General features: G+C 38.5%; 1 protein-coding gene across 2 annotated transcripts in view; it reads right to left on the reverse strand.

Moving 5' to 3' along the window:
* Positions 1-1,502, reverse strand: part of fibcd1b (fibrinogen C domain containing 1b) — a 151,462-nt gene extending 149,960 nt beyond the window's left edge. The window contains exon 1 of one of the 2 annotated variants that reach the window (XM_081613124.1): positions 493-1,502. In XM_081613124.1, the coding sequence (XP_081469250.1) occupies positions 493-564 (72 nt within the window). In that variant the 5' untranslated portion in view covers positions 565-1,502. The remainder of the gene's footprint in view (positions 1-492) is intronic. The other variant, XM_081613125.1, reaches the window with a different exon arrangement.
* Between the last annotated feature and the right edge of the window lie 17,094 nt (positions 1,503-18,596).

Here is an 18,596-nt window from a genome sequence, read left to right on the forward strand (position 1 = left end):
GCGCGTCCGCTCCTGTCTCAATTCATCCGAGCGGGGAGACAGCCTAAACGGCTCAGGAGGGGTGTTGAAAGCAAGAAGCCGTCCGTATGCCAAGTTTCGGAGGATTTCCAGACAGCAGCGTACATGCGTACAGCCCTGAGCTCTACATGAAGATGAAGTGTGCCGAAGACGCAGCCAAGATGCGCAAACAGTTATCGCCCACAGTGATGATTTTTTTTCTTCTTCTTTTTTTTACTACTTCCAAAATGTACTAGTTTCTATGAAAACGTTAACATTCCCGCTAAACGGGATTTATGCGGGATTTGTGTGACAAGAGCAGAAGCTCATCTGCAGCTATGTCCTGTAATAACGTCTCCACGGTGCAGAGATTCGCCCGTGAGGCAAATCCACCACCAAATCCAGCGTGGTAACATTGCACCAAGCAGATGCACCACTCCTCGGAAACACGGCACAGTGTCAGGGAGGCGCAAACACAGACACATTCATACATACCTGGTTTTTATGGCGAGTTCCATCTTCGAGTTCTGAAGAGCTATTCATGATTCCCCATCCGTCATTTACCATCCCACGGAGAAGGTGCGCATCAGATCCGTCTTTCTTCTTTCCGGGCGTCAGAGAATAAACCCACTTTATTTTATTATTGGTTTTCACATTAATATGTACCCCTCAAAGTCAATGCATGGTATTTAAGCCTACTCCATGAGAAAAAGAAAAAAAAGATGAAGAAAATAGTAATAAGGATTGTAAGTTCTTCAGCCGCACAAATTGCGCACCAAAATGAGATTTAAATTCCTCCCCGGAGTTTCCTCAGCGTCCGATCATAATTCCATCTCAATAGGGTAACACACGTGTTTTATTTGAAGGCTGCAATCATTTTTTCTTTTACTTGCTTCCCATATGCATCAAGATTTCGATGAAAATAAACGAAGAAACCAACAAATGATGCCAAGAGTAGGAGCACAGTATCTTTTTTTTCTCTACGCCAATATATATATTTGTCCGTCCACTTCTTAAGAAGAGAGTTAAGAAGGCTGACCAAGTTGGAGTGCGTTTATTTGAAGTGAATTTGGATGAAGTCGTAAAGCAGCGGTGTCCTCTTTGCCCCCCCCTTCTCCTACTTGTTTACGCGTCGGAAAAGCTTTTATGCCAAACCCGCTGGTGGACAGAGCCTCCCGTAGCCCATTTGCGCCAGTTGTATCACAGAGAAGCCTTTGACAAGACGGGTGTGAGGAGGGAAGATTAGCGTGCTCTTCTGCGCCAGTGAGCCGAGCGGGGCGCTCCGTTCCTCTCCGGCTGTCAGTTAGCGGCTCCCTTCCGTATGCGCTGCGCGCTCCAAGGCTGCGTCTTCTTCCCTTGTACCGCCCTGCCCTCGATTGCTGTACCACTGACTCACCGCCTTCTCTTCCACTCCACACCGCACCGATCCGCACCGTGGACCCTCCTATTCCACCGCAGCAGCAAGATCATGAGAAATATATGCGTAACGTGTAAACTGACCACCACGGACAGCGATTTAAAAGACAAAAAAAAAAAAAAAAAAAAAAAATGGGGGGGGGGGGGTTGAGGGGTGGTGGAAAGAAAAAAAGTTGCTTGTTTGGATTTCTGTTGAGATTCGGACTTTGTTGGGTGGATGAGCCGTCACCGTAACCGACTATTTGAAACGTCTGCCTCTAAGAGCGGGAGGGTTTAATGGAGCCCTCATGGGGGGGAAATACTAAAACATAAGTCTGCCTTAATTATGTCACACTACCACTTTAAGCCGTTCCTATTTCCTTATGCAAGTGCATCTCAGTACTTTTAAACATAACCAAAAAGTTAATTTATTTCAGGAAATGCACCTTTTACAAATTATACTGTCACAAATGGTATAATTCAAGCATTTATCTCTGATCATTTTTAGGGAAAATATTTTACTCTGTTTTTCAGAAAATCAAACATTACATAAGACTAATAAAGAAATAGAGAGTTATAGTCATGTTAGCCTGAAATATTAATGGATACTTGCAAGTTGTGAATTATAAAAGACTGCAGACAGCTGTATGCAGGCATATTAGTAGAAAGCAGAGCAGAAAATAAAGTGTGGTAGGAATAAGAGCCAACAACAAGCCTTAGAAGTATTGTGAAGCAAACCCTATACAATACATGAAAGGTGTGGACTATATCCAGAGGACGGGCCAGAACAATTCCTCAGTTAAGCCACTTCTAAACCAGAAACAGTGTCACAAACGTCTTACCTGGTCCAGTGAGAAAAAGGAATGGGCCATAGTGTCGACTTTTCAGGTGAATGCTTTGCATTTCAATTACGAATCAAGGCCCCAGAGTCTGGAAGAAGAGTGGAGAGGCACATAATTCAAGTTGCTTGAGGTTCAGTGTGAACTTTCTGAAATGGTGATTTGGAGTGCCATGTCATTTACCACTGTTGGACCACTGTATTTAATAAAATTCAAAGTAAGAGCAGCTTACGTTAGCTCACTTCTTGCTTCCCTCTGCTGACAAGCTATGGGAGTGCTTATTTTATTTTCTAGCAGGACTTGGGTGTCTTCCCACACTGCCAAAAGCACCAATAAGTTATTTCCAGGGTGCTCACATCCAGTTCTTGAGAGCTGCCATCCTGCAACTTTCAGATGAATCCCTGCTTCGACTCACCTGAATCAAATGAATGGCTGGTTAGCAGGTCTGTTCAGAGCTTTTTTCTTTAAATATGGTTTCAGAGTGACCATTAGTAAGCACTAATACTACACATGCAACTTTGTAAAAGCATTGAGTTGCAGTTTATTTTGCCTTGGAGCCTGTACCTTAAATCCATTTTGATTTAAATCCATTTTGATTTAAGGTACACATCAATATCTAGCATATCCACGTGAGTACTTTACCAATAAAACTCATGGCAGCCATACAATCATAAAATTAACGTTGCTGGAACCATTTTGACTGCATATATTTTTCCATTTATGTAACTTGGGTAATAATGCACATGATGAAACATACTTTATTCTTCTGGAAATTCACCGTTTTTCATATATTTTGGTTTTGGAAGACAAAACGCCAACAGGATGTAGACAGGATGTTGACTGAATTAGAATGAAAAAGACAAACTTACACAAACGGGTCACAACAGACCTGATGTCTGACATAGGACTTACAGAAGAACCTAAGAGGAGGATCCAGTGCTACGCTAATCAGACCAACAGAGAACAGGCTAGTTGACGCTAGCATGATGTCTATGCTAGCGTCAACTAAAGGAGACCGTCAAAACGTCAAAAAACGTCAAAACTGAGGGAGACTAGGGAGAAATTACATAATATATACTAACGAGAATACTGGAAATTGGAAACATGCTAACAATGGATAACAATGACAGAACACAACAACACAGTAAAATCCACTAAACTTAAAAAAAAAAGGCAAAAAAAAGAGGAGCACAGAGATCAATATTCAGTATTGTCCTTTAATAAATAACTAACTTTAGAGGGAAAATAAAGGTACTTCGTTTTGAATAATTTGTACGTAGTTTTGTTGTTTAGGTCATTGTACCGAATAGAAAGACAGAGGATAAAATCAGCTACCCTGCTCCTAAAATGTTAACTGTGTTTCCCAACAAAATATTTTACTGTGAAACAATATTTAGCGCCACACGCATCTGAAAATATCAAATGTCAAGGCTTAACATTAATTCAAACAAACTAGTAACGACAAAGTAAATATAATCTGGTTCCATGTAAACATCGAGCAGGAGTTCTTCCAAGCAAGGAGATACACAACTTCCCAGTAATTTCATTGTAAATAATTAAAGTGACAGTAATGCAAGATTAAATAACAACCTCTCAGTGTGAATTTAAAAAAGGTTGATTTTTATGGGGTACTGTAATGGATGGGGATTTGAACCATTCAGCTGGGTTAATAATTAGTTTGAACTCCAGACACATGTTAGCAAACAGGATCCAGCTAAATAACACATAAGAGGAGTCAGACATATTCACTTGCTTTAGGAAGTGTGATTCACCGACGATTAGTGGCCTAATCTTTGGTGCAGAGAAAGGGAAAGCTGCTTCTCATTGTGATGAACACGATATCACAAAAGGAAGGGGAGGGCAGGGTCATTTCTACACAAAATGCATTGTCAGCAGGTGTGGGACCAATATTCAAGAGGTGTTTTTTTTTTTTAATTCATAGCCTATAGTAACTAAAACTAAACGAATTCTTTTTAATAATTATTCTATCCTTCCATTTCTGAGTGGTGTTTGGAAATGCATCCATTACTTATATTTGAAGTTACATTTTTTTACTGTAAAAACTTAGTTCAAAAGACAGTCAAAATAGGTCCATAATGGGGTTAAAGACTTTCAAATTTGATGGTTGTTGATCCTAAACAGGCTAGTTTTTTTTTTCAGAAATAGCTGATCTACTGGGATCTTCATACACAGCAATCCCCAAGTTTTAGAGAGAGAAATTAAAATAAAAAAGCTAAAACATATGTTGCAGTTTCTGTAGAAGAGCATTACTGATGTAAGAAGTCAGAACAGAATGGCAAGCAGCTGCTTTTGTCTCGAGGGTCTTGATTTCAGCTGATACATTTATATGGTCAAGTTGAATTTTTGAATCGATGTGAAAGGTTGGATCCATCTTGTACACAATCGACAGTTGAGGCTGCATGTGGTGTAGTATTGTGTGGGTCATTTTCTTGAAATGAACCAACATCTCAGAGGAACGCTTTCAGCATTTTATTGAAGCTATGCCACAAAGTATGGCATAGGAGGTCCAACTTGTTACAGGCAAGGTGCATGTAATAAAAGTGCTCAGTGAAAATCAGTAGTATAAATTTGCTATCAGAAAAGTACATTTTCAAATTGCTCAATCATACAAAAAGTATCCGAAAAGTTGCCCATTTTCCCATTAGGGAGAACGAGCCCTTCGAGACTTTCAAAAATGTACACATTTAGTTTTCATAATCTGGAAAAAGTGTTCTCTGAACTGCAACAAAGTAGGAATTGAAACTATTTAAAAAAAAACCAAACAAATACTTTATAAACTATCATCAAAAACAAGGCCTCTCATGAACCTGAATGGATAAGTTTTCACAAAGTTTTATTGATTCTACTGTACTTCTCATCATTGACATGTTAAGAATAGAACAGCCCAATAGGCTTCAGTCATTAGAAGTTTCTTCAGAAGTGACCTTGACTAATCAGTGATCACTGACTTTTAATCAAAGATAACAGAGGTTTATATTTGACTTTAATTGTAGTTGTCACTTTAGGTTCTCCCCATATTCAAAAAACCTTCAATTTAGTTAATTTGACTACTCACTCCATGGTGAGTTACTGAAACCACTATATGTTGTACAGGTTGCTTTATGTATGCCACATAAAAGTGAAGAACATAACAAACATTTTTTACTTTTCCAAAGTTAGCCTTAAAACAATAAAGTAAGTGAAGAGAAATGAGACATCACAATGTGTTGCTCTCAAAAGTTTCCCACCTGTGACAAATGCCAGCTGGGATATCTATTTAGAATGTAAATTTTACAGCCATAAATAAATTCTGGATTATAATTATGTTCCTTAGTGAGGAACAGAACAATTAGCTATGCAAAAAGAGGTAAGACGAAATGAGTTGAAACGGTTTTTCCTTGGCATACGGGAAATGTAGACGGTGTTCTGTAGCTCACTAAAGGCACAACGTAATAACTTATTTTGCAAAAAGAAGAAAATGCCATGAAAAACCCTTATAAACTATTTAAGCAGCTAACCTTTAGAAATGTGCAAAAGTCACAACTTCTGGCCTTTAAAGTTGATGCCATTTTGGAATTTTTGAATCCTTGATGTAAAATTGTATTTTTTCTTGTTTTTTTTTCTAGATTCAATAAAGCCGTATTACACACTCTGAAGTTAGACAGCCTCGTTTGAGTATGTGCATGATTGTTAATGAGTAACCGGAGCTTCCACGCCATTACTCTGTAAGCCATCAGTAAATGTATTTTTCTCCTGGATGCACGCTTCACATGTTCCCTTACTTCAGTCACTTATAGCTTTGCTTTCCTTTTCTGTGCACATTCAGTATTGTAATGGGGCTATAATGGAAAGCTCGTATTAAGCATCTTGTGTGAATTTGATAAGTTTTATGCCGTTCGTTCCAAACTTTTTAAAATAGTATGGTGACACACCATTTCCTCTGTTGCTATTCATGAGCAGTTTTGAATATGTACTAGCAGGAAAACAGTATTGACTTGTACTCATGAGGACAAGAGGCAGTTAAAAGCAAATGGGCTTTTGTTTTGACCCTAGGGTTAGTATTCCAGGACGATGACAAACGAAATGTGCAAACAATGCACTTTTACTGACAAACTGGGGAGACATTGAATCCGCCCTGAATCCTTCAGGGCTTTTGACAAAACATCAAGATAATATACTGATTTCTAATGATGAATGGGCCATGACTTTAATATCAAGGGTACTAGCTCAACAGAGTGACTGCCATACACATAGAGCTAGTCGTTGTGACCTTGGTCACACCAGCTGGTGGCCATGTCTTTGTCCGATAAGGTGTGCGCTTGCAAATGTGTATGTGTGCGTGCGTGTATGTGTGTGTGTCTGCTCATGTTTGTGCTCAGTTCTTGTGTCTGTGAATGTCACTGAAACCTGACCAACCAGAGACAGTGAGAGAAAAAGGAGAAGTCTCCCAGGAAGAGCTGTTTATCTCTTTGGTAAGTGCACACAATACTGCCTTTCTCCTGGCTCTAATTGGTCCGAGTATCAAAAGATTGTTCTGTTTGTATGGTTTTTATTTATTTATTTGTTTGTTTGTTGTTTTTTTTGGCATACTCCATTTTTTGTTCTGTAACAGCCAAAGCAAGTACAATGCATTTATTTTTATTCATGAGGCTACACACGACTGCTTTACATGACATGGGTAAATCCGATGTTTTGCACTCGATTTAGTTTTACGTAACAGAAAAAGGAAGTTTTAGTAAAAAGCAAATTTTCTTAAAGTTATAGCCATTTGAAGGTCTTGTGCATACAGCAGTGGTGTAATACAGTAATGCCACTTTGCACTTGCAGATAACCTGTTCAAACTCCAATACTAGCAATCGCCAATGCTTTTGCAGGTTGGCCACTAGCAGATGGCCTGCAGGGAAGTTGCTGCTCACATCTGCTTCATCAGCCAGAGCATGAGAGGGGCCAGTTGCCAGTCCACCGGCGCCTAAGTGTTAGACGTACATAGTAATCTGTGCCTCCCCATCTTTATTCCTTACTTTATTATTTCCTTTATCTCCTGGATTCTTCTCCTTGTGTTGTCTTGGTTTCTCTTCAAGCTCTCAAGACTCTCTGCAAAGTTCTGTGGTTCAAACACATTATCCAGCAGACTTCCACAAACTCTGTGCAAATCAATAAAAAAGATTGATTAATCAATAAATTCTATTAATTCTTTCAATCGCCTCCTGAGATTGTTCTGTATGAGGGCCAAAAATATACCAAAAAAACGTGACTGTCATGGAAAGTAGCCTTATCTTAGCCAATGTCTTCCAGCAGAAAAACATGACAACTGAAAAGAACATGTGGCATGACATTCCATCTATGACGAGACCAAAAAACAGAAATGCCAAGCAACATTGAAACAGTGAAATATTCGGGGAGTAACCAAAAAATGTATGGGTGGAGAAAAGTGATCATTATATGCTCCACCTTTTGTATAAAGCACTATTAATAATAATGTTGAGATCCAGGCAAGGTTACACAGCTGTGCGTGTACAAATGCTGCAGTGGCTGATGTAGTAAGAAGATACAGCTGATGGAATAACTTAGGGGGCACAGTGAAGTCCAATTACAATTGAATGCTAAAAAATACGTAAATTGTTTGCAGTCTTGACGCCACCGCCAAATTTGATGAGCTTTTGAATATGATAAAGCTTCACAAAAGCCAAATGATTTGCGCCTAGAATAAAAAAAATAAACGCTTTCCTGCTAAATACAAGCTAATATGGGACTGTCAAAATCTCCAAGCAATTTGTTTCTAAAAATACTGAAACCGCATTTCTTTTCCAGATTACATCTTTGACATGGTGTCTTCCGTCTGGAGCTGGAAATCTTGAAGCACTTAGCAGGGGAGCAGAACCATGTCACATCTTGAAGCCCAAGCACATCAGGAGGGTCTGGCCATAAATCAGTGCAACTATTTGGCTGGCAATGTTTGCCCACCAGCCTGCAATCACTCTCTACGGTAACCAACTGCTGTACTGGACAACTGGTGGCAGTCGTACTGACCATTTCCACTAGGAGATGCTTTAGGCTTTAGGTTTTATCTCAAATATCAACCCCAGCATAGGGGTTTGCAGTTAAAACCAATTATTTATAACTGGATGACACTGAATCAGAGGAAACATTTGCTACTTTAGGTCAGATGGATTTACCAAAAATATGTCTATTTGCTAAATGCCGAAATAAGATAGAACATTTTCCAGAGAAAATTGATTTGCTTGAGACTCAGAAAAGTTCATACACTAATACTATGTTTGGAAAAGGGCAGGTATTGATATTGTTGCTTTCTAAGCTACTAAATGGTTAACTCGCACATCGTTTGAAGTCAGTTTAGACACTCTGCTTCCTTCCAGGAAATTGTGAAAAAATGTAAACAAATCATCCAGTATATGAAGCAAAATCTGGATCTCAACAATTCTGCTTCATCCTTAAGGGCAATTTCCAGATGCAAATATGCAACATAAACTGCAGTGAAATGTCCAGTCAACATGAAGTACAGGAAGGAAGTGGGTTCAGTGTCAGAAAGATTAACATATGTGTTGCTAAATTTGCTTGTCCATCTCATAAGAAAAGCAAAATAAATAAATAAATTATGTTAAGATTCCAGGCTGCACAGTGGCGCAGTTGGTAGAGCTGTTGCTTTGCAGCAAGAAGGTTCGGGGTTCGATTCCCGGCCCCGGTCTTTCTGCATGGAGTTTGCATGTTCTCCCTGTGCATGCGTGGGTTTTCTCCGGGTACTCCGGCTTCCTCCCACAGTCCAAAAACATGGCTGTTAGGTTAATTGGTCTGTCTAAATTGCCCCTAGGTGTGAGAGTGTGTGTGTGCATGGTTGTTTGTCCTGTGTGTCTCTGTGTTGCCCTGTGACAGACTGGCGACCTGTTCAGGGTGACCTCGCCTCTCGCTCGGAACGTTAGATGGAGATAGGCACCAGCAACCCTCCCGACCCCACTGAGGGACAAGGGTGCAAGAAAATGGATGGATGGATGTTAAGATTCCAGCTAAAACTGATAGGAGTCTCATTATCTGAAGTAAAATGAGTTCTGTGCTGATATGGGCTGAAAGGATGAAGCCAATAATAAAAAATAAACAACAACAAAAAGCCAGATTCTAGTCTACAAAAGGAGAGACAAGGGTCTTCAGGACAAATGTGTCATTTAATGAAAATAAAAAAATATATATTTGGCCATGATGATCATTTGCACATTAAAGAAAAAAAGAACAAGCTTCCAAACCTGACAACTCCATCTCAGCTGTGAGGTAAAACGATGCTGAGGGTTTTGCTACTTAATAAATTAAAAAGCCTCATAAGAAAAATAAAGCAATCATCAGAAACACTAAGAAATAATTCTGGTAATTCCTAAATTACATTGTCTAGCAAAAGAAAAAAAAATACATTGTGCTTTTTTTTATGTATTGTAGATCATAGAAATGCAATTTCTATGTCTTCAAAGCAGACCCATTGCTTTGTTGTTTGGTTGGACATATACTTGCAGCTATAAATAATTCATCTAAGGGTCAAAAGTTCCAGGAAAAGGCAGTGTTTTGCTTTTCTTTTAGGTCACTAAGCCTTGTACTTTTTTCCCCATCTAATCCTTCATTCCATGCATTACATGAATTATCCACTGGTCAACTGACCAGTGGATAATTGGTCAGTTATCCACAACTGTCTCCACAACTGCACTTTTTTCATAATAACAAGTATAATTGAAAACCAACTGCGTTGCAGTGCATGGACCGTAACACAAACTTACCTCTTCTTGAGCGAGAGAGGCTGCTGCAGAGCCATCCAGCAAAACTACTTCTTTAATGTATTGGAGGCTTTTGTGCTTGTTATATTTTTCTCAAATACAGGAAATAAATCCCTTCTGAATGGCATTGTATTTGGATCTGGTAAAAAAAAAACAAAGAAACTACAAAATATGTATCCACTGATGTACAACGTACAAGTAACTCCACAGTAAAAGACCAAGCCAAGGAAGCCCATAAAACAAAATGTACATCCACACGTACGAGGGTTTACCTAAATACACACCAAGTCGAAGTAAATGGAGTGCAGTCCATGCACTTTCATCAAAACCATTCTGAAAAAAATAAAAAAATAAATCAATAAGGGATACAAACAAAGGCGCTGCGGGGCGATTGAGGATTCTCCTGCACTATTAATGTATAATGATGGTCTTTCTCGAGAATCTCCAAAGGAGGAGTGAAAACTCTCACCTCTGAAGTGCAAAGTCAGAGACAGGCCTGCAAGCCTTCCCCATCTGCTTTGTTCATCCCTTAATTTAGCCCAGGGTTAGCTAAAGGTGTGGGACATGATTCAGGTTCCTGATGCATCGGGTCCTACGCCAGGCTCTTTGCTGTGCTCTGCCCCTTCAGGAGGGGGGAAACCCCCCCAAAAAACAAATCAACCCCGAGGGGTAAAGCTGTCTTATCACATGTAGCACACAGACTCACACTTGCGAGTACACATTCTGAAGTACTTAAGGTCCACTGAGTCACTGACTCTGGTTGCAGATTGCAGTGACATTTACTAATGAGGGTAATTAGGCTCGAATCTGGGAATAAAATTACACAAGTGCTGGTGCTGATGATGATCACAAAAGAGATTATAATGATTATGAGCTTGAAAATATGGGACATTTATGGCCAGAAAATGTCGCCTTTACCCGTCTTAATTACGATATCCAAGATGCATTTTAACTGCGGTGCTTCACGGGATTCAGAAGACGGTTATTCTCAGCTGTGATTTGGCTTCTTGTTGCTTCATGGCTCCCATCCTCTTCAGTGAGCAAAGTGTTCCTATTTCTTTCAATCCATGTTTCCAGTCGGATGTTTAATGTTGTGTAACTCATGTCTCCGTGTTTTGCAGCCTCCGTCTCATTCGCGCTCTGTTTACCCATTGGCTTACCATCAGAATGTCTCGGTGAGCCGCCAGCCTGTGTTTGTCAAATCGTTTGTAATTATCCTCAGGCCTCCCTTGGGCTGCACTCCCAGGCACCTCTGCAAGTATGTGCCGCTCCGATTAACCCTCGCTCTTAGAAGCACCTCTCTTTGGAGGAGGCTTGAGAAGACACACGTCATAAAAGCGAGGTCCAAGTAGGTGCGAGACGGTTAGCGCGTGTATGTTGTTAAAAAAACATCTGATGATGTAACAGCACCTCAATCTTTGCCAGTTTATGGATTTTCTTATGGCTCCTTAGTGTTCTCTATTTATTACATAAAACCTCAACATATGGAACATGTAAAGAGTGTGTCAGGGACTACACTGCAAAAATTAATGTATAGTAATAATCTATACAGCATGAGAATGATCTATCTATGTGACTGCGATTTATGTCCAATGTATACTTCAAAGTCTAAAATAAGTAGATTTAAATACAGAAATACACTATTTTACTATGTTATATTTCCTTACAAAAATGCTCACATAGCAGTTTTTTTGTCTATATGGGACGTAACACCTGTTACAGTCGGGATTTAAATATTTAAAAATCTGAACATTTTTGCATGCTTTATTTGGATAACGTTAAATAAAGTCAGCATTAGAAGAATTTAATTAGAGAAACAGCCAAAAGGTTCACAGTAACTCTTATTGTTCACAGCACAGTTGGGAGAATCTATTGTCAAGACAATATTTAGTTGTACCGTACAAAAATCTGGCTCTACGGATGTTGGCAAGAATAAAACCATTGCTGACAAAAAAACAAGCAAACGAAAAACAAAAACAAAAAAACTTAGAGGATGATATTTACTACAAGCCATGTGTGGGACACAGGAGCTAGGGCTTGATTTTTTTTTGCTTTATGTAAAATGCAATGTGTGGTGTAAAACTAACTTCAGAACACCCTGAACTTGTCCACTGTAAAAGATGGTGGTGGCAGCATTATGCTATGGGGGATGCTCTTCTCCACATGGGAAGCGAGGGGCTACAGGGCTCAGTGTCCGGGTGCATCAGATACTGAGGTTATGGTCTTCAATGCAGTTGTCCTCAGATCAATTCCCAGCCTGAGCTCATTTACTGCAAATCTTTTCCTTCCTCCTGTTGATCTACTGTTGAATAAAGGCCACTAATGCAATAATAATAAAAAAAAAGATATACAAAAGCTGGCCAGAGTTAAAGGAAAGAGAGATTGAAACATGGATGGAGCTAAATACAGGTACAGTAAGGCAATCTGTCAGATGCTGCCAGAGATCTTCTAATGAGTCAAATAGCCCTATCTTCAGTGGGATGGTTTCATTTAAAGAATGTGGACATATTCAATCGATTAGAATATAATTAAAACATGTATTTATTGCAGTAATTCAATTCGCCTTTTTTTTTTACACCCATTTTTTAAAATTATTTATATTATGATGATTTAATGCTTACAGCAAATGAAAACATGACAGATAAGATTAAAATATACATCAACACCATTAACATAAGCATATTTAGTACAGAGATGCATAATCTAATATATCTATCTTTTATATACACTTAAATACAATTACCGTATTGTATTGAGCAGGATAAACTGCTGTCTGCACATGCATTTGTCTACAGGCACATTTTTGTCTAAGCTCAGATTGATCCAAAAAGACAAAGATGACGAAGCAGCCAGAGGGTTCGAGACAATTCAGGGAGGCTGAATCCAAATGCACGCCCAACATAAGTGGCTTTTATTGGAAAAAAGAAAGAAACATAAACATCTATTGTTTTCTTTAAGCGGCACATTTACGGATGTTTTATTACTTTTGAAAATTCCCAAAATTCCCCATGAAATGCATTCATGTATGTGGTTGCAAAAAATGATAAAATGTGAAAAGGCTTAATAGTCATACAAATTTTTACAAGTCACTGCATTGTTAAGCCGGCTATCCCTTCTTCTGCCCATGACGCCTAATCTGATAATTCAAGTCTGTCCATTTGATTCCCATTTAATCTTATTATATTGCTGGTCATAAAAATCACTGTAAACACGTCTCGCACTTTTCTATTACACATGCAGTCATAGTGTTTCTCTCAGCTAGGGTTTCAGTTGCATTTTGAAATCGAATTAAACCATGTAAAGGTGGAAGGAAGCCTAAGCTAATACTTCAAACGAGGCATGTCAATAACTTTGAGTTGAAGGTCTTCAATAAAAAAAGAGAGCAACTCCATGTTTTAAGCCTCCGATTTCTCATGAGATTGCCATCCATCTGAAGGGGAAGTTGGAGTCCATTAAATCGGATTTTTCTAATGGTGAACGTTTAAATACACACCACCCACTCAAAACTTATGTTATACCATGTAGATACAGTAGACTGTGGAAAGAGGGATTGTGATATACAGATGAAGATTTATCTTTAATAATAACAAAAATGGTATGTTGACTTTACTAGAACAACAGTGAGATTTTCATTTTGCTCTGCTTCTCTGACTTTCTCTAACTTTTGAGGCATCCGCTGCCCTTATGAAGTTTGTTTTGCTCTGTGGTTTCTCAGAGTTCTCAGAGCAAAGTTTTTTGTTATTTTTTTCTCCACTGTTGTCACATGCTTGATTAAACCTAACTAATTACCTTTTTGATGTAGAAAGTCCCCCCCCCCACCCTTCAAATCTTTTCTTTAATATAGATAATAATGACTTACCCAGAACAAGGTGAAGGCAGGTTTACTGTCACACGATGGTTCTCATAATCAAAAAGCTGAGAATCATGTTCAATTCAATCAAGTTTTTTTCATATATTTTAATGAATTTAATTCTGTTCAAAGCTGAAGGTCAAGTTGCTGTACTTCATTTGAAAACAAATATTCAAATGTAATTACAACTTAAATTTAATAAATTTAATGCACCAACACTGAGGTACTTCTTAAAGGAGCCAAAACAAAAAGGATTGTTATTGCTAAGCCATTGGCAGCAATAGATTCATCAATGATTCCATCTTTTAGAGAGACAGATAAACCCATTGGTACATCTCTATGAATTGTAGAGATGTATGTAATTGCTATAAAATACAAAATATTGCCTTTTCGTTCCCTGACTTTTTTCGTCCCTTTATGTGCATTCTGGTTGAAAACATCTTCAAGGAACGACACAGTTGATCTCTGCATTCACTGCGTCACCCGTGTAAACATATACAAACTATTCTGCACGGCAGACCTGCTCCCTCTACTAGATCAAAGAAAAAAAGATAATGTGCACAGAATTTGCATCAGCAGCTTGTCATCTACATTTAAAAGTTTAGGAATAATTACGGGAAGTTTAAGAGACTGCACAGTGTGACCCCATGGCTTTGGAAATGGATCTGTTGGAGCGTGAGACAGAGTCTCTCCTGTGGCGATACGTACTAATGTGTGTGAAAATACCAAAGAAAAGGTGATGAAATTCTTCCACTTTACCCAAGCTGTATCGGGGCACTTCCAAGTGAAACTAAAGAGCCTGAACCGAAAAGAAGAATGGAAAATGATATATAATAATCCTAATACCGCTGTCTTGCAGCTTAAAAAGGTTGCAGCTATTGGAGAAGATGGGAGACGGAGCAGGGCAGAATGTCAACCCACTGAAGCCAATCCTGGCAAGAAAAGGAAGGTAAAACAGAACCTTGATGGAAGAGGGTTGTGTGGGTTGAGTGGCTGTGGATGAAAGAAGCTCCAGCACTTTCATCTCCGGCTTGTGAAAAAGAAATCAATCCCTCTACAAATTCTGTAAATTACTCAGTTGGGGAGTAGGCCAGAAGGTGAAAGGATCTGCTCTCTGAAAAGCTTTGGCTCTTCTTAATATGTCAGGGCTGGCATCTATCTTGAATTCCCACCGCACACTACAAATGTCAACAAAGAAGATCAGCCGTCTGAATAATTTAGGATTCTGTAAATGTTTGCTCTTTGTCCAACCGTGTCTCTGAGCAGAGATAACATGCTAAATGTGGGGGCGGGGGGGAGATTAGACTCGGTTAATTTTATTATCTCACATGATATTACAGAAAAGCAGAGCAAGTTGTTAGCATGATGCTGTTTTTAACTGCAACGTGGTTAATTGATTGTAATTGAATTAGGCGGAAATTGAGGTAAAGGGTTTAGGGTTTTACAAGATGATACTGAGAAAGAGGCAAAGCATCTAAAAAAACAGAAAATAAATCACGCTGTAACGCACAATTACACTTACAGTACCTTGGAAATGCATTGGCTGTCATTGTGACTTGTAATTTTTCCCATTTTTGTTTATTAAAGGGACAGTATTATGCATTGTCAACCTTCAGTTGTTATAAATATCCTATATACCTGATATGACTTAAAAGAAATGTGATTTTGTAATGAAACAACTTAAAATTAGGCCTCTGTCTCTTTAAAAACTCATACTCTTTCTGAAACTCCGCCTTCAGGAAGTCATCACAACAGCGCTTCTCTATTCAATAAAGGTTTTACCAGCATTAAACTGAGAAGTATAACGAGCTCAGCAAATGTGCAGTTTCACCAGGTGTTTGCTAATTACTGCTGGCTAGTCTGAAGGAGCTGAGTGGTGTAGGGGAGGGAAACTTTGTGAGGCGGAAGCTTGGAAACTGCAGTTTTTGCACAGCTGAATGAGGCCAAAGGATTTCTCAAGCATGCATGAAAGAATCAAAGCAACTCCGCGTGAATGTTTTTGATGAGGAAATAACATAAAACTTAAAAAGTGGATTTTAAATAATACTGCCCCTTTAAGTACAAACTGTAATACATTTCTCTTTGTCAGTGGTGAAAACAAGCAAACCCTAAAAGGCAAAATTTTTGATTTGTCACATAGAAAGCACAATCTGTGTCCATTTTAGGGCTTTATCTTAAAATGTCCATTATCAGCCCCCTCTGCTGTCTGCAGTCGGACTTAAAAATACCAGACCTTAAAAATGGTCTGATATTGACCAGTTTCTAAAATAGTTTATTAAATCCCTCAGTACTATTCTATTTTAGTTGTTTGTGTAATCTAGGGCAAAGACATAGTAAAAAGTCAATGCACTGGTTTTGAAGAAAAATGGGGGGAAAAGTGCATGACAGGGAAAACAAAAGTAGTTAAAAACTCAGCTAAGGTTCACCATCATGAGCAGCATAACAGAAGGAAGGGAGCTCAGTTATGTCTACAGCAGAATAATGGCTTTTCCATGAAAAAGTAAGCAACGAGGCACCTACAGCCAGCGTACCACAAGGATATATATATTTTTTGGAGACAGAGGGGGAGCATTTAAGAGGATGTTAATGCTGTTGTCTGGAGACATGAGTGGGTGAATGAGCCACAAAACCTAGAAGATTGAGCTGACTGAGCGGTTGAATGAGTAGCTATAAAAGCATCGGTCTCCTTGCAGCCCAGATTGTTATTTGTGGTAATTTTGGTTATTATGTGAGTTTAAATGAGTGTTTTGCAGGTGCTTAGCACAGAAATTCCTTTTCATTTGTGCTTAGAAATGCATAAGGGTTTTAATTGATTTTTAATTTTTTTTTTACTGAAGTAACATGATGTGAAACAAAATAGTTGAGCGTCTTAGAGCGGCAAAAGTATTTACAGAATGATCCATAATGGTGTCCTTTATGACTGAAAATTAAGAAATGGCTGAGAACAATTGCTGTCTTTTGTTGTTTCTTGTACAATGACTGAGTGGAGTGATCGTAAACAAATTTACTTGATGACACAGATTTAAGTTAAGAGCTAAACGCTGCTACCGTTGCTGCTAACGTACAGCTCTGCCGTACGTTCATGCTTAATATTCATGTCAAGAAAAAAAACATCGTAGATTATCCATGCCTGTTAGAAGAGCCTGAGCATATTTTTCTGCTTGACATGGATTTGTCTTTCTCTGGCGCTCTATTAGTAACAGTGGAAGATACTGATCAGTTTGTTTAAATTCACAATACCCTTTAACGTTCAGCATCAGAAACTTTTGCCATATTTATAACAAAAGGAAACAGTGGACTAAAAATATGTTTTTTTAGTGGATTGTTATGAAAAAAAAACACAACCACTCCTAAGCTTTCACTGTGCTAGCACCAGAGGTTTTGTCCTCTCCCAACCTCATTTTCCAAATGTGGTAAAAAGGAGCATTTTTAATTTAAATTTAAAACTGTGGTTTGAAATTTGATTTTAAAAAAAAGCAATCTCTAGTTGTTAGTGTTAATTTATATATTTCTATGTTGATATGACAGATGATTGGGGTTGAAATGTCATTATTTGCTTGGTCTGAATTTGGACAGGGACTATGTATTTAGGAGTATTTAGTCTTGGGAAAAAAAAATACTTTTATCAGAGCTACATTATTACAAAGAGTGGCCATCCCATGCTAACCATACAAAGATGGTCAAATACATTTTCAATAGCATCCCCATGTAGATTTTTTTTCATGATGGATGGAATAAGGTTGAACTCACAGTTGGCATAAGGGACATGCTCTGATCATTTAAACACAACCCATACTGTCAAGAAAAAGTAATGGATTATTTTCAAATGGGGCATGAAGAAAATCAGCTCAAACTGAGCAACTTATTTCGGAGTGGCATAGAGACCCTGTTTAAAGCAGAATTTTCCTTCATCATATAAAGACAATTACATCCAGAGAACGCTAGATTTGTGAGACCCAACAATGTTCCTTATTTTACCATTACGGTAATAGATGGTGTAAAGTACTGTAGAGGATGAAACTAATATAATTCTAACAGATGAAAGCAAATCACAAACATTGCAGCTAAATTAGAATTGGCTCGCCACTGTATTCTAGGTGTTAAAAGAGAATAAAGGGAATTTCAGAAACAACATCGTCCATCTGCATTACCACCTGCACAGCTTCTTTCCTTGAGATTTTCTTCTCCAAAATCTGTTCATTCATTTTCCTTTATTTTATTATTATTTTTTGAGTGGATTTACTCAAACAAACAACATTCATGTGTCCTTGGCTGGAATTTTCAGTCAGAGTGATTTTCATAACTCTAGAATCAGACCAATTTTCATAATTGGAATATAGCTGTTGAAAATCTGTGCTCGTTTAGCTTTCAGCTCCAGTTAATGGAAATGTTTGAACCACAATTACGTTTGGCTTTGCTTCCGCGAGGTACTGATTTACCACTAAGCCCATCGTTTATGTTGTTTTCTTTTTCAAATGTGTTGTTGTTGCAACTTTCCCCCCTTAGATTCGTTCATTTTTTTATTCCCCCCCCCCCAAATGGAAACACAAATCACTGCTGAGCTGGAGTGGGCTTTGCTATGAATCACATACCAATGATAGATGATAAAACAAAAAATCTGGCCAGCCAAATGTTTTTATCTGAGATTGCATAAATCCTAAAACTTACAAATGAAAGCATCACAAGCCACTGATCATCTGATCAGTCAGACCAAACAGGAATCAACTTTTTAGCTGATCAGTT

The sequence above is a fragment of the Poecilia reticulata genome, chromosome 12 (genome assembly GCF_904066995.2).
Source record: "Poecilia reticulata chromosome 12, P_reticulata-male-v2, whole genome shotgun sequence".
Taxonomy (NCBI): domain Eukaryota; kingdom Metazoa; phylum Chordata; class Actinopteri; order Cyprinodontiformes; family Poeciliidae; genus Poecilia; species Poecilia reticulata.